At 37.7% G+C, this 14,575-nt stretch overlaps 1 protein-coding gene across 1 annotated transcript in view; it reads right to left on the bottom strand.

The window, feature by feature from the left end:
• kirrel3a (kirre like nephrin family adhesion molecule 3a) overlaps positions 1-14,575 on the bottom strand; it is a 184,445-nt gene that overhangs the window by 47,246 nt on the left and 122,624 nt on the right. The window contains 2 exon segments of the mRNA XM_048180962.1: positions 1,372-1,529; positions 13,131-13,280. Of these exon segments, the coding sequence (XP_048036919.1) occupies positions 1,372-1,529; positions 13,131-13,280 (308 nt within the window).

Raw genomic sequence — 14,575 nt, 5'->3', positions numbered from 1 at the left:
GAGCAGTTCATTCATAAATATGTATCAAAAGACAACGAGCGCAACTCTGAAAAGGGGCAGTGCTACATAAGGTCTATACACTGAAAAAAAAAAAAATAACGTGTAGGATTTACTTGATAAAATCCAATGTTCTGCAGAGTTTAGCTCCAACTCTAATTAAACACACCTGAACCAGCTAATCAAGGTCTAAATAGGCATACTAGAAACTTACAGGCAGGTGTTTTGGAGCTGGTTGGAGAGAAACTCTGCAGGACAGTGGCCCTCCAGGACCGAGTCTGGACTCCCCTGACATAATAGAAGTAATGCGGCACTCACCCGAACACAGAGGCAATGACAGTAACATTCGACAGATCATTTTTGAGTATGAATGTTTCATTTTGAGTGACTCCAGATGTCACAAAATAAGTTACTAAGCCTAAAGCAGTAAAACAAATGTAAATACAGCTGGAAAACAGCAAAAAAAAAAAAAAAAAAAAAAAAAAAATAGTAATAATAATTATTAATTATTCATGCCCCAGTGCATGATGGGAACACTGGTATCAGAAAATTTGAGTAGGTTTTACTTAATTTTATATCGTTGATATTTACACTTTAATTTCTACAAGCTTGAAGTGATTATTAATATAGAATTTACTTTGTTTTTTAAATTCTTGCCTGAACTAACTTTTTCATGTAGAAATTGCATTTGTTTTTTCTGTAGTATTTACTTCACCACAGAATAATTTTAGCAGTGTATGTGATCAAATGCTCTAATTGAATTAATTTAATTTCTTTCATTTGATCATTCAGTTTGAAATGAAACACCTGATACAGTGTACCTAATGCGGGCATTTTTTTTTTATTTAATTAAACATTTAGACAGTTTTATTTTGTAACACTCAATAAAGTGCAGTTTTGAGCATCATTTACTTGTTTGAATTGATAAAAAAAGTGAAACAGCTATTAGGAAAAAAGTGCATATTTGAACTGAATCAAAACATTTGAGATAGCTTTTTTAGGGAATCACAGGACTGTTTGAATGTTCAAACATGTTTGGCCATCATATGCACATTTGATCATTCAATTTAAAATTAAACACTCAATACATTGTTTTTGGGCATCATAAACTGAATCAAAATGTTTGAAACAGCATTTTTGGGCATCAAATTTACTTTTAAACTGAATCTAATACTGGAATTTTTGGACATAATAGGTGAATTTGAACATTAAATTTGAAATGAAACACTTTCGAGCATCATATGTGAATTCAATCAAACATTTGAACACATATTTGATGCCTAAAATGATTTTGAGACATAGGACGTGGTTACATAGTGTTTCTGTATTGCGTTCTGTTGATAAAAAGCTGCCAGCAGCAGGGACCCTCCGTACCTTTGTGTACACCGCACCGTTCAGCACCTCTCCGTTACGGATCCAGATGATGGAGGCGGCCGGTTTGGCATTGTCAGCATGGCAGGTGAGGTTTAGCGAGTCTCCTGCACGCAAGCTCACCACAGGTGCTCCGATTATCACAGGGTCATCAGGGGGAACTGGAAAAAAAATCAGAGGGAAGTTTATCCTCTTGTATCACAAACAATGGCACAAAGCAAAAGAGAGAAAGAGAAAAATGGAAGGATGAGTCAAAAAACAGTTTCTGAATAGCACTGATTGCAGTTCTCTTTTTAAACAGCTCTGATCAGCCTGCTTCTCACTCAGACTCAGGTAAATTATTGATTGGGCACTCAGCTCATTAGGGAGCATATCTAGGGCAAGTCTAAATCAAAGGCAACAAGCAGCTGCTACATCCTGAGTGCTCCAGAGAGACAGCGGTGGAGGGAGAGAGGGCAGTAAGACGTGAGAAGAGGAGGGACTATTTGAAGATGCCAGAACGGGCCGGCTTGGGGGTGGTTGTTGTTGGGGAAGGTCCCAGAGATGCTGACTTTATTAATAAGGAAGCTGAGACCCCATTACTCACATCTTACTGATTAGACTTCAGCCAGCTTTTACTCTCGCTGAGATTTCTGGCCAATCAGACGGCACACACAAGTTTGAGCAACTGGGTACCTCAAGATGCCATGGTAACAGCGAAGTTTAGGGTGCAAAGGGCACGTTCTGAACATGTTTCTCCACGAAAGGGAAGTCTCTGAACGGTTATATGGAGGACGCTGGACATCTTCCCTTCAGATCTCTCTGTGTAGCACAGCAGACCGTGGAGATTTGGCCCTCGTGCTACACGACGATCTCAGAGCACGGAGTCCTGTGTGATTTGTTAGCTGGTATTTCTTCCCTGGAACCAATCAAGTCTCCCTCCGGCTTGAAAAATCATACGGTTCTCAGAACGAATGAATAGTTTTTCCCTTCTGCCTCTGTGTATAAAGGCCACAGCCACATCTAGTTGTCAGCGCAGTTTGGAGAAGGAGAGAAATAGAGAGAGTGGGAGAGATTAGAGAAAGAGAGAGATAAAGAAAGAATGAGGAAAAATGAAAAGTAGAAAACTGATTCGGTCTGTCGTGATGGAAAAGTAAATCTGCTTAAGTGTGTGGCCACACAGGCAGCTCAAATATTATAAATAGATATACAAATTATGTAAACAAAAAATTATATACAGTATACAATAGATATACATTTCAGTTTAAATCTTTGGGGTATTTAAGATTTATATTTTTATTAAAGTTTTTTTTTTTTTTTTTTTTTTTTTTTTTTATTCAGCAAGGATGTATTAAATTGATGAAAAGTGACAGTAAAGACATTTACTGTAATGTTCCAAAAAATGTCTTTTTCAAATAAAAGTCTTTCTGAAAAATATTAAGCTGTTTTCAACATTGAATATAATATTTTAATTTATAATATATAATAATTTCTGAATGATCATGTGAATGATCATGTTAGCATAAGAGACTTCTTTCAAAACCATAAAAAAACTTACCAACCCCAAACTTTTGGTTGGTTGGATGGATGGATGGATGGATGGATGGATGGATGGATGGATGGATGGATAGATAGATAGATAGATAGATAGATAGATAGATAGATAGATAGATAGATAGATAGATAGATAGATAGATAGATAGATAGATAGATAGATAGATAGATAGATAGATAGATGAGTAACAGTAAAGGTGATTCTTCCTTACTACTAAAACAAACATAGAAAACTGGAATGAATCGCTTTGCCACATTTAAATTAGTGACAGATAATGCAAAGTACTTCCATCCACTCAGAACAGAATCCACTCTCATTTCCAGGAGCAATTAAAGTCAGTGTCATATTCCTTTCCTCATCTGGACATCAAAGCTATCCTTAACAGCTTGTTTTAACGCCTAAGTGCTTTGCCTGTTTAGAGCAAACTCATTCGTTTTTTTTTTTGTTTTTTTTCCCCCAAGTGAAACAAACATAGCTTACAATTGCATGCTGGGATTGTTTTCCGGGACCGATAGACCAGAGGCTAAGTGTATGCAAATGAGCACAACAGTTAAGTCAATCAGTCTGTCTGCTGTTATTGTAAGTTTCAGTTATTGATGGGGTTGAATTAGAGAGCGAGTGAGAGAGAGAGAGCTTCCTAAGCTGGCACTGCAGTCCAACATTCAAGTCCTAGAATTCCAGAAAGCTAAGTGCCAATATATTATGGTGTGAATTCACACACTGGCATTTCCAAGTAGCTTTGGATAGCATCCCATGACTCTCCATGTGGCACGGATCCCAGACGGTTCATGCTCTCCTTTTGAGCGCCAAAAACTGGCATGACCACGTTAAACCTTCTTGTGACCGCCATGTTTGCAAATATGCCCTGGTGCGATGCGTTCCAAAGCTGGAGCCTTAACGCGGCCAATCATCTTCTTTGTGTTGAGCCGGTCAACACGATGGATTAATCATCCCGCCGTAATTGCTGTTCAGAGTGGGGAGAAACTCTCACATGGAGCCTAGCGAACAGCCAGGACCGAATTACTTCTGTCTCTGCCCTCTTGATACACCGGGCCCTTGAGACACCTCGAGTCATTCAGCATGTGGAAGGAGAAAAATGGAGCAATTTCATTTTGGAAACAAGAGAGAAGGGGCATTCTGGGAAATGTGACCTATTTTGTAATGTACCTGGATTTGGTCTTATATCTGGAGATGTCTCTCTCTCCCTTCTCGTTCCCTCTCTCTGTCTTTCTCTCGCAGGAATCGGTAGCACGGTGGATTAATCACTTTCATCCTGAGTTTAGTTGCTGTACCACACAACGGCACACAGCCTTTAGCAATTATCCCTTCTTCTTTTTTTTTTCCAGGTGTATTAACTAAAAATACTCACGGAGGTTCACGATAAAGACCCTTTAAACAGAAGCAGATGTGATCTTTCCACCAGTAAACATTTATTTGAATTAAAGCATCTGAAGTGAAATATTCTCCTGTGTTGTCTGAAACTGCGCTCTTGTTGATCAGATAATGATGGCACATTGTTTCACCTTAAAACCTTTTGAAAGTTCCTGCTGAAGGCCAGTTTGTTAACAAAGGGGGCACTTAGACTCAAATGAACTGGAAATCCAATTAAAATCGAATAAAGAAGGTGAAATAACATTTTAAAAAGTTAAAATGTTAACACAATTAAGGGCAGTAAATGTTAAATCCAGGACTATTTTTAACATAATTAATGAAAACTGCTTTACATTTAGGAGAAGTAAACTAACCTTGAAACAAACATTCAACAACATCAAATGACAATAAAAAGTGCAGCGATAATGTTGACTAAACGGCCTTGCAGCACTCAACTGTCTGTTTGTTTTGTAATAGAAATCATTGTCTTACATACTTCTGTCAGCTTATCAATGAGAGAACATCCGACCGACCTTGTGCCTGTTTTTAAATTGCAAAGTTTGCTCTGTTTAAAGGAAACAGCCTCAAGTGAGACTTTTCAGATACACATTTGTTCACAAATATCAGTGGAAGAAAACAAAATGTTGTATTGCAGGCTTCCATAGATACTGATTTGTTTCTTTTAATACTGAAAGCTTTGGCCAATGCATCAGATAATTAACTATCTATATTTTCTTAATTTCAGTTAACACTAGTTCTGTCATTTCACATTAATATATCTTAATTATCGTATAAAGACAAGCTGCCATGTATTGAGCTATAAATCTATTGAGGAGGCGATGAATATTAAAGTTCAATTAAGCTTTAGGTTCAGCGTGTTTGTTCTTCCGTTATGACATGAATAGTGTGTATAAATAAATAAATAAATAAATAGATGTCTGCTTGATGAGCTTTAACTACAGGGTGCCATTATTGACACAAGCGCTGAATTGAGAACGAACAATTTATCCCACTCCTTCTGCTCGAGTTCCCTTTAAAGCATCTCTGGGAGGGAAGGCATGTCACTGAGATGCCTGATGCTCAGAAACAGGGAGGACACCCAAAAAAAACACTGCAGCATGTACAGAGATGACATGCATGGACAAGTGGCCCACACCAGAGAGCCCTTTGGCCTGAACAGGCCAGTGAACAGCAGCGCTCTGCAATAATCAGAACTCAGTGTCCCGCTCCACATGCCCTGTGGGAGCTCTACAGTACAGGAGGAGCCTGTCACACTGCAGTTGTTACACTCCTGTTACTCCCTATGATATTGCAATGTGATCTTAATTTCATTCAGATGGCATTTGTATTCAAAGTGTAGTAGTTTAGACACTGATATTGACAAATGGACAGCTTTTAAAACACAAATCCTTTTTGAATATGTACAATTTTAGAGATTAATATTTTCAAATGTTTAATATTATTGACCCAGACTTTAAATGTACACTACTGTTCAAAGGTTTGTGGTCAGTAAAATTGTTCTCCTTTTGAAAGAATCAATAAATGACATTTTAAAATATATTCAAATAGAGAACAATTATTTTAAATTGTAATAATATTTCACTATATTACTATTTTTACTGTATATTTGATCAAATAAAATGCAGCCTGGGTGAGCAAAAGGGACTTTAAAAAAAGGATCTTGCTGACCCCCAAATTTTGAATGGTAGTGAATATGTACACACTTTACATACAAATATTGAATCATAAAGAGAAGATCAATTTGGAGTTACAGAAAAAGCTTTTGGTTTTCATCCAGGAACAAAACAGGTTTTATAAGTGAGTCACTGAAAGACTGGCTCACTCATAAATACAACGAATCAATAACTCACAAGTGACTCTTTATGAGTGAGCCAATAAATCAATGATTTGCTCATAAATGCAGATTCCTTTCAGTAATCTGTGTTTATGAACAAACTGGATAAGTGTATGATTCAACAACTCATTCACAAAGTAGTTAGTTCTTGAATTAATCAGTACTTTTGAGTGAATCATTTGAGTAAGTGATTCAAATGACTCACTCATAATGGAGTCATTTGTCGCCACCTCCTAGCATAATGACGTAACTTGCAGAAAGAGTCAATTTCCACATACAAGTGGAGTGATAAAAACAGTCAAGTGGAACGCCACACCAATTAAACACAGAACTGAACTAACTCCTGAATAAATTAAAATTTTGTTTAAATTCTTGGTCCCACTTGATATCAGGTGGCCTTAACTACTATGTACTTACATTTAAATGAATTATCAGATACAGATGTGTACATACAGTACATGTTTTTACATTGTACTTATATTTTAAAAATACCTGCATGTAATTACATCTGTAATTAATTTCTGTAAGTATTTTTATAATTACACTGTTGGCCCATCCCTTACACCTTAACCCACCCTTAAACCTACCCATACCACCAAACCTGTCCCCAACTTTACCCGTATCCCACCTCAATAGCAGCAAAAGTGATTTGCAATACAATATGAACACAATAAGTATATTGTAATTATTTTTTGATGTAAGTACATAGTAGTTAAGGCCACCTAATCTAAAGTGGGACCAAATTCTTAAATGGCCAATTTAATTTACACCCCAAATCCTATTGTTACTCACATTTAGTGTTTTGCAAGTTCATTTTAGACATTGCATTTATCTCAGCTGCAGCTGCTTGGAAGTTTTGCACCTACGTCACATTAGTGAGTATTTTCATTCTGCTGTGACACAGAAGCATGATGTACCTGTCTGTGAATTCACATTTCTCTGAGATGCAGATGTTGCTGCATGCCTGCTGCCTATTCAACAAAGTGTGACGTTCGAAAGGAGGACCAGCTGTTGCAAACTTCAATAAATTTGTAAAAATTCATAACACTAACTGCACTTGCAGACCGAGGTGATAATTCTTACATTGAAAACTAAGAGAACTTTGTAACTGGGAGGTGGGGGGGAGGGATTGAACAATGGCATTTGGCTGTTATTCAGATTGAGACCTGTATCTGTGAACTCTGCATTTTCAATTTCATCACATCATTGTTTGCTTTCTCTTTTCTCAATTTGGCTGCGATGTGACTTTTTGCGGCCAACGCTGGTGCTGACATTAACATGAGGAGACGGGGAGCATATTTGGTCAGAGCTGGGTGAGTTAGCTTGCTGTGCAAGGGTGAGAAACCCATAAAAAAAGGAAAAAAGACAATAACACATCTTTTCGCCGCCTTTCCATTCTAGTTTTCTGAGAATCAAGTGATGATCCCTGACTGGTGTCTTATCCACAAAGAAGAGAAACAGGACAGCCTCTTTGCTTTGAAAGACTACGCGTAATTGCCGTCTCCTCTCATTAGGACTGATGTTTGTCTCCCTCTGGGACAGGTTAACATGGCTTGTTCAACAAGCTCTTAAGGCAGAGGATAACATCTTGTACAAAGCTTTAATCCACTAGCTTTTCTCCCACTACTAGTCTGAGAAATCCACATTTAGACCTAATTAATGTGACATGACTGCAAAATTAGATTTCAAGATAAAGAACACCAAAATGAGAGTTTTAGTCCATCTACACTACCATTCAAAAGTTTTGGGTCTGAAGTCTGCATTTACAGCATCATTACTCCAGTCTTCTGTGTCACATGATCCTTCAGAAATCATTAGAATATACTGATTTGCCACTTAAGAAACATTTCTTATTATTATGAGTGTTAAAAACAGATGTACTGCTTAATTTTTTTTGTGTGGAAATTGTGATACATTTGTTTCAAGTTTCTTTGATGAAGAAAAGAAATTAATTTTTTTCAATACACATCTTTTGTAACATCATAAAAGACTTTGTTTTCACTTACTTTCAATTTAATGAATCCTTGCTCAATAAAAGTTTTAAATTCTTACTGACCCAAAACTTTTGAACAGCATGTATATTTGTTCTGGTATGAATTTATGGGATTGAATTAAGGTTTTATGAACCGAACTCAAGAGAGAGAAAAGAATGCAATAATTTCATTAATTTACAATAGCAAACATTTGAATTGAATGCAATAATTGGAGTATAGAATAATTAGTTCTTACAAACCATTTACACACAAATTTGTTCTGGTAAACTAAAAAAACATTGACCATAAAAATATGACATGAACTTTTAACCTTGGGAAATTGATTGTCTTGTGACAAATTTGCACTACATAACAGAATAGAGGTGTTTGAAGGAGGGGATTGAAATACAAGAGAAACAAGAAGTCATTTCATAGACCAGGGGTATTCAATTAAAGTTCCAAGAGATCCGGTCTCTGTATTTCCTTCCAGCAGATGTCCGGACAATACTTTTTTGGAATAGCTATAAATTTCCATCTGGGCAGCAGCAGTACTTTGTAAAAGTAAAAAAAAAAAAAAAAACCCTTAACAGTCAAAATAGTCATCAAAGATGAGTATATTGGGCTCTCAAAGCCAAAGCATGTGAGTCTGAGAATTTTTCAAATAAGATAAAAAAATATATATATCAGTTGAGCCCTATTGGATATGATTATTAAAAGGTAAGATCAGATGTTTTATCATTTAGATACCTATGTATGGCAGAAGGCCAGGTGAAAGATGCTGTGTGGGGGTTCAGGGTTTTCCTCTTTAAGTCTGGACCATTTTTATATTTTGCTCAAAGTAAGTATCTACAAACAAACAATGTACATAATAATCAAAAAACTCTCATCATGAGCAGAAAACAAAGTTAACTAGTAATTTAAACGTTTTTGTTGTCTTTCCTTGCCATCTACAAATCATTTCCCCAATTATAACATTGTTTATTATGAAATGCTCTTAACATGCTGATAAATAATGCTAAATAGTCTTGTCAAAAACGTCTCGGGTTACGAGTGTAACCCCTGTTCCCTGAGTAAGGGAACGAGACGCTACGTCGGATGACGTGATGGGAATTAAGCGTGTTTGGCTCTAGATATAAATATTAGAGGATATAGCAGCAAAAGGATCATTACCATAAATGACCGAACGCTTGTGGTGTGAACCTCACTGCTGTTTCGAAGCACTGCTCACTTTAAACTGTAGAAAAGATAAAATGGAGCTACTGTGTCATTATGTCTTGATGTCCAGTTGGAACCAAGCCAGGGTCTGGAACCAGACGACCCCTGCACTTCATAGACATAAGAAGTTATTTTCAAACTATGAAATAACCAATGGATTGTTTCTAATAAGTCTAGGAAAAGTAAATGGGGTCATTTCTGCTTGTATGTTGACTTTAAGAGAGTGTGACACATTGAATGAACTGTACTTTTGTTCCGCATAGCCTGTTTTCATTCGCATCAAATCGCATTGAGAAGGAAAGAAAGCCTCTAATTAAGTCTGAAAGCAGCTGAATCGCACAAGCCTCTTTAACTCTGAAGACAATGAGCAGAACAAATGCTGAGAGCTTAGAGAAACACTGCAGTGGCTCTTTTTAAACAATAGTGACCTTTGGAAGTGGCTCGGGTTTCTCTCCACGGTTCACTGAGTTGCTGCGCCGTGGCTCTCGCTTTCTCTCCAGCTCCTCGGCTTGGCTTTAGGGGAATTCCTTGGATCTAATTAGCCTCAGGGGTCCTTCTTCAGCAATGTGTACCAACCCCATCTCATGTCTTATTCAGCAGCCTGGCCACCAAAAGCAAACTGGGTTACCCCACAACTCTCCTACGGATGTTCAAAGTTCAAATGTCACTCCGGCAGGTCAGCCGCCCTCCCGCTGCTGAGCATGTGCTGGTGTAACTGCAAAAGCGCACGTCCCAAACAGAGACTGATTGTTTGAGAGCCTTAATGAGAAGCTGTGCCACAAGAAAATAATAAAAGAAAGTGTGAATATATATATTAGGGATGAAACGGTACATGTATTCGTCCCAAACCATACGGTACAGACATGGCGGTTCGGTTAATGCAGTTTGATGACAAATTCAGTTAGTCGCAGGTGATTAACACTCCAATCCAGAAGGGGTGCGCACAGTAATATAACACTGTTTGCTAACTGCCACAACACGAAAAAGAGCAGAAGAAGAACAGCGTACACAAATGACTTGAGCTCTTGAAAACAAAGTCCACTAGGTAGTGCGCACGCGTCGAATGCGTCTTTCTGCGCTCATGGACAAAGAAGAATACTTTAAAAGGTTTGCATACTCAACTTTTTGCAAAATGGAGCGGAATGCTGAAAATTAAGTATAGGAGGATTGGGCTTAAGCTGTGAATGTTTAAATATAGTTTAAGTGGAGCAAATTGTAACATTCCTAACGCACAAGTTTTATTTTTCATTATTCTATTTATTTTGTACTTTTATAACACAAGATGCTTTTCAGTTTTGTAGCTGATTGTGACCAAATACCTTTTGTTTTTTATCTGCCCTGCAAAAAATATGACCTATGCAAGAGTGCATTGTTTAGTGCTAGTGCTTAATATACTAATGGAGGCTGTACTGTACCAGCTAGGGGACTAAATGCTGTTAAGTGGAACAAATTGTGATTTGTACTACTGTCTGTTCAAAATAAATGAAAAGAAACTATGAACTAGCTGCTTATTAGCATGCACATTACTAGGATATTTGCTGTTTATTAGTACTTTAAAAGTAGATATCAATGCTTTATTGTCCACAACCATATTCTACATACCATAATCCTACCCATTACCTAGACTTAACAACTACCTTAAAGGTTCAATATGTAATATTTTTGCAGTAAAATATCTAAAACCACTAGGCCAGTGTTATATATTTTGTTCACTTGAGTACTTACAATATCCCAAATGTTTCCAACTATTTGTAAATCGTGAGAAAATTGCAATTTCAACCAAGGCTCCGGGACGTGTGAGGAGTCGCCTGTCAATTGCGTCATACCCGCGTTACCCTTGGTTTCCGGTTTTATTTTGTAAAAACCATGGAAACACTAAAGACGCTTTAATATACATGTTTTAATAGACAAGGGACAACTGTTTTGATATATTTATAGACAGAAAAGCCATCCAGCATTTTATATGGTATTCTAAAATCGATCTATCTTACTGCAGTGTGCCTCAAACAAGTGTCTCACAGCAGCCACCGCTCAGAGTAATGTTATAACATCATTTTCAACACTCTCAAATGTATCTAATATAATAAACAGAGCTGTGTTACCTCATACTCATGACCAGAAAAGCGGAAACGGCGCCAACGACTGCAGCATAATATAAGTTACGCAGCTCGTGAGGTGTGTGATGTGCAATTGCTCCAGCGGCCTCGTTCAGCTCCCACAACACTCGGTCCTGCTCTGCTTCATACTACAGTAACATTAATAATCGCATCCATGAACATGATTTCTTCCCGAGTTCTATCCCAATTGTTTCCACCGACTGTGATGTGAAGACCACATGTCCCAAGATTTTGCACTCAAACTTGCTGTCATCATGCTACGCCTTTGTTTTGAATAGGCCTCTAGCGACCTATAGCGAACAGAAATCTTACATATTACACCTTTAAGCAGAAATTAGGGGTTTATTGAGGCAAAAGTCATAGTTAATAGTTAGTTAATAGAGAGAATTGTGACCAAAGTGACTAAAGTGTGACCATTCTTCCTCTTGTACCGAAATCGTAAAAAAAACTGTTGTGAAAATTAGATATGAACTTGGAATGAAAGAAAGCGCAAACTCACTCTGAATTTGCATGATGGCTTTGTGGGGAAGCCATTTAGAGGGCCGATACACACCGGCATAGCACGATTTGAGACCCAAGCATATTAATGCATCGCAACGGAGCCCTGGACTTATGCCCAAACACCGGGCTTCAAAGTCGGGAAAAATCCTCCACAGCTATTTTTCTCAGTAAGTGACAAAGACAGGTTTGAGACTTCACAGGCGAGGGATCCAATCAGGTTACAAAGACCACTCTGAATCTTGTCTGTCAGGAGAAAGATAGAGAGAGCGAATGAAAGAAACGCCACGTCTGATTGTGGTCACGCGCCGTCGTCCCCCCCGGGAGGGAAGTGACAGGGGATTGACGGTGACGGAGTCCCTACACGAGGTTCATTACCTCGCTCAGGAGCCGCTTGCGGTTTTGTATGCAACTTTTCAGAAGTAAGCCAGTTTGTGTGGGATTACATGTCAGGCTAATGGCTCTGCCCTGGGGAGCATGATGATTTGTCTCTGCTGCCACCGGACCAGCAAAAAATAAAAACAAATGAGCGGCCTCTCATCTATAATTAATCATTTTAATGGACCTAGAATTGCCGGCATCTTCGCTCGGCTTTAAGCGTCTAGACTCAGATTACTGGTTTAAAATGCTGTTACTTCGAGGCCGGCGTAATGAACTTATTCCTCTGGAATATATCATAGTTTTAACAAAGGAAAGAAAGAAATCAATAATGATAATCAGGCCAAGCTGGGCTGCCCGGGAGCTAAGCTGACGCAATGCATTTGTGTCAGGGCCCCTATCGATTGCAAACATATCTAATGTGTCTTATTAAAGCTGATTAGCCCTGATTTCAAAATATCACACATTTATCTGACTCAGAGATTGACTTTGTTCTTGTCTACATTCACAGTATTGCAGAGGCGGTGCTTTTTTGTGCTTTCTCGTTCTCAGGGCCTCGCTTTCTTTACTCTTTTACTGCTCGAGTGCTATTCTAGTTAAAGTATTTATCGATTTGTTTCATTGTCTGTCGGTTCATCCATCAATCCATCTATCCGCCCTCATCCAAAAACAGGCTACTACTGAAAAGAGAACCAAAAAGTGAACCACAGAACTTGCTTGTAATTTAACCTATCCGTCCGTCCGTCCATCCGTGTAATCTATCTATCTATTTATCTGTCTGTCCATCTCATTTTTGGAAGGTTCTGGAAGGTGACACTCACCCAGAACAGTGAGCCGAGCAGGTCGAGATCTGCTAGCAACCTGGATGGCTTGACACTCAAAGCTGCCGTCATCGACCAATTCCGTCCTCTGGATCAGTAGGTGATATTCTCCTTTGCTGTGGTCCCCAATCACGTCATAGCGTGGATAACCTGAAATACAAGGTCTTAGGTTTAACATTAAAAAATCAAACACAAAAAGCATTTTAGCATAAAAATATCCTCTACTTTCCAAGCACTAAAATGTCTGCCCTCGAGCTATGAAGTTACCCTGAGCATATTTGTTATCTGAAAGATCCAGTTTATTCTGTATGTTCATTGTGAATTTTGTTGCAGTTTACTTTTTGTGCTGTAGCATTGTTAAATTCTAGGAAAGTTGCAGAAATGGGTGAAATATTGGAATCATAGAAAAAGACCAATAGTTTACTGCACAATAAGAGACAAGACCCATTCTGAGTTGGCCTTGAATGATCTCCAGTAATATTTACTCCAGTCATGAAAAGAAAAACTTAACAAAATACACTCTGTGGTATGACTGGAATTAAACTTTGCAACATGAACACACAACATGCACCTTGACTTCCAACATGAAGTGTTCACAGATTAAACCATTTTTTTTCAACAGTTGATATCTAGAGAGCAGGTTTATTTTTGGTTTTGTTTTTTTAAAGAAATTAATACTTTTATTCAGTAAGGATGCATTTAAGTGACCAAAAAGCATTTACAATGTTACAACAACAACAACAACAAAAATCCAGAGGATCACGGTTTCCACAAAAAAATATTAAGCAGCGCAGCTGTTTTTTAATTTGATCATAATAATAAATGTTTCTTGAGCTAATATTAGAATGATTTCTGAAGGATCATGTGACACTGCACTAATGATGCTGAAAATTCAGCTTTGCCATCACAGGAATAAATTACATTTTATGATATACCAAAATAGCAAACAGCTATTAAATTGCTATAATATTTCATAATATTACTGTTTTGACTGTATTTTTGATCATATAAATGCAGCCTTGGTGAGCAGAAGAGACTTCTTTCAAATTTTTGAATGGTAGTGTGTATTGTAGGAACCGTGGACGAATCAGACGAATCATTCAGATGATTCTTTCAAAACATAATTCTAATTCAGAATCGAGGTTCCGGCTCCAGCTTGTCTACAGAGAAAACCAATGCAGATTACTTTTTACGACAACCGTGTTTCCTGACAGAAGGAGAAGTGACAGCCATTTGTGACACCAAATGGTCATCGAGAAGATAAAGAGTCTTTGATCACCAGATCAAAAGAGACAGAGAAACAATGCAGGCCACTTTTGTTTCTCTGAGGGACCAAACTTCACAGAAAAAACAACTAAGAATGTTCAACAACTAAAACTGCATCAAAATTGTTCCAAACAATTTTAAATGTACTTATCAAACATCTTTTAACTGCATACATTTTA

Source organism: Megalobrama amblycephala, linkage group LG2 (genome assembly GCF_018812025.1).
Source record: "Megalobrama amblycephala isolate DHTTF-2021 linkage group LG2, ASM1881202v1, whole genome shotgun sequence".
NCBI classification, from domain to species: Eukaryota; Metazoa; Chordata; class Actinopteri; order Cypriniformes; family Xenocyprididae; genus Megalobrama; species Megalobrama amblycephala.
Note: the sequence above shows the minus strand (reverse complement) of the source record. Positions and strands in the feature narration are given on the sequence as shown.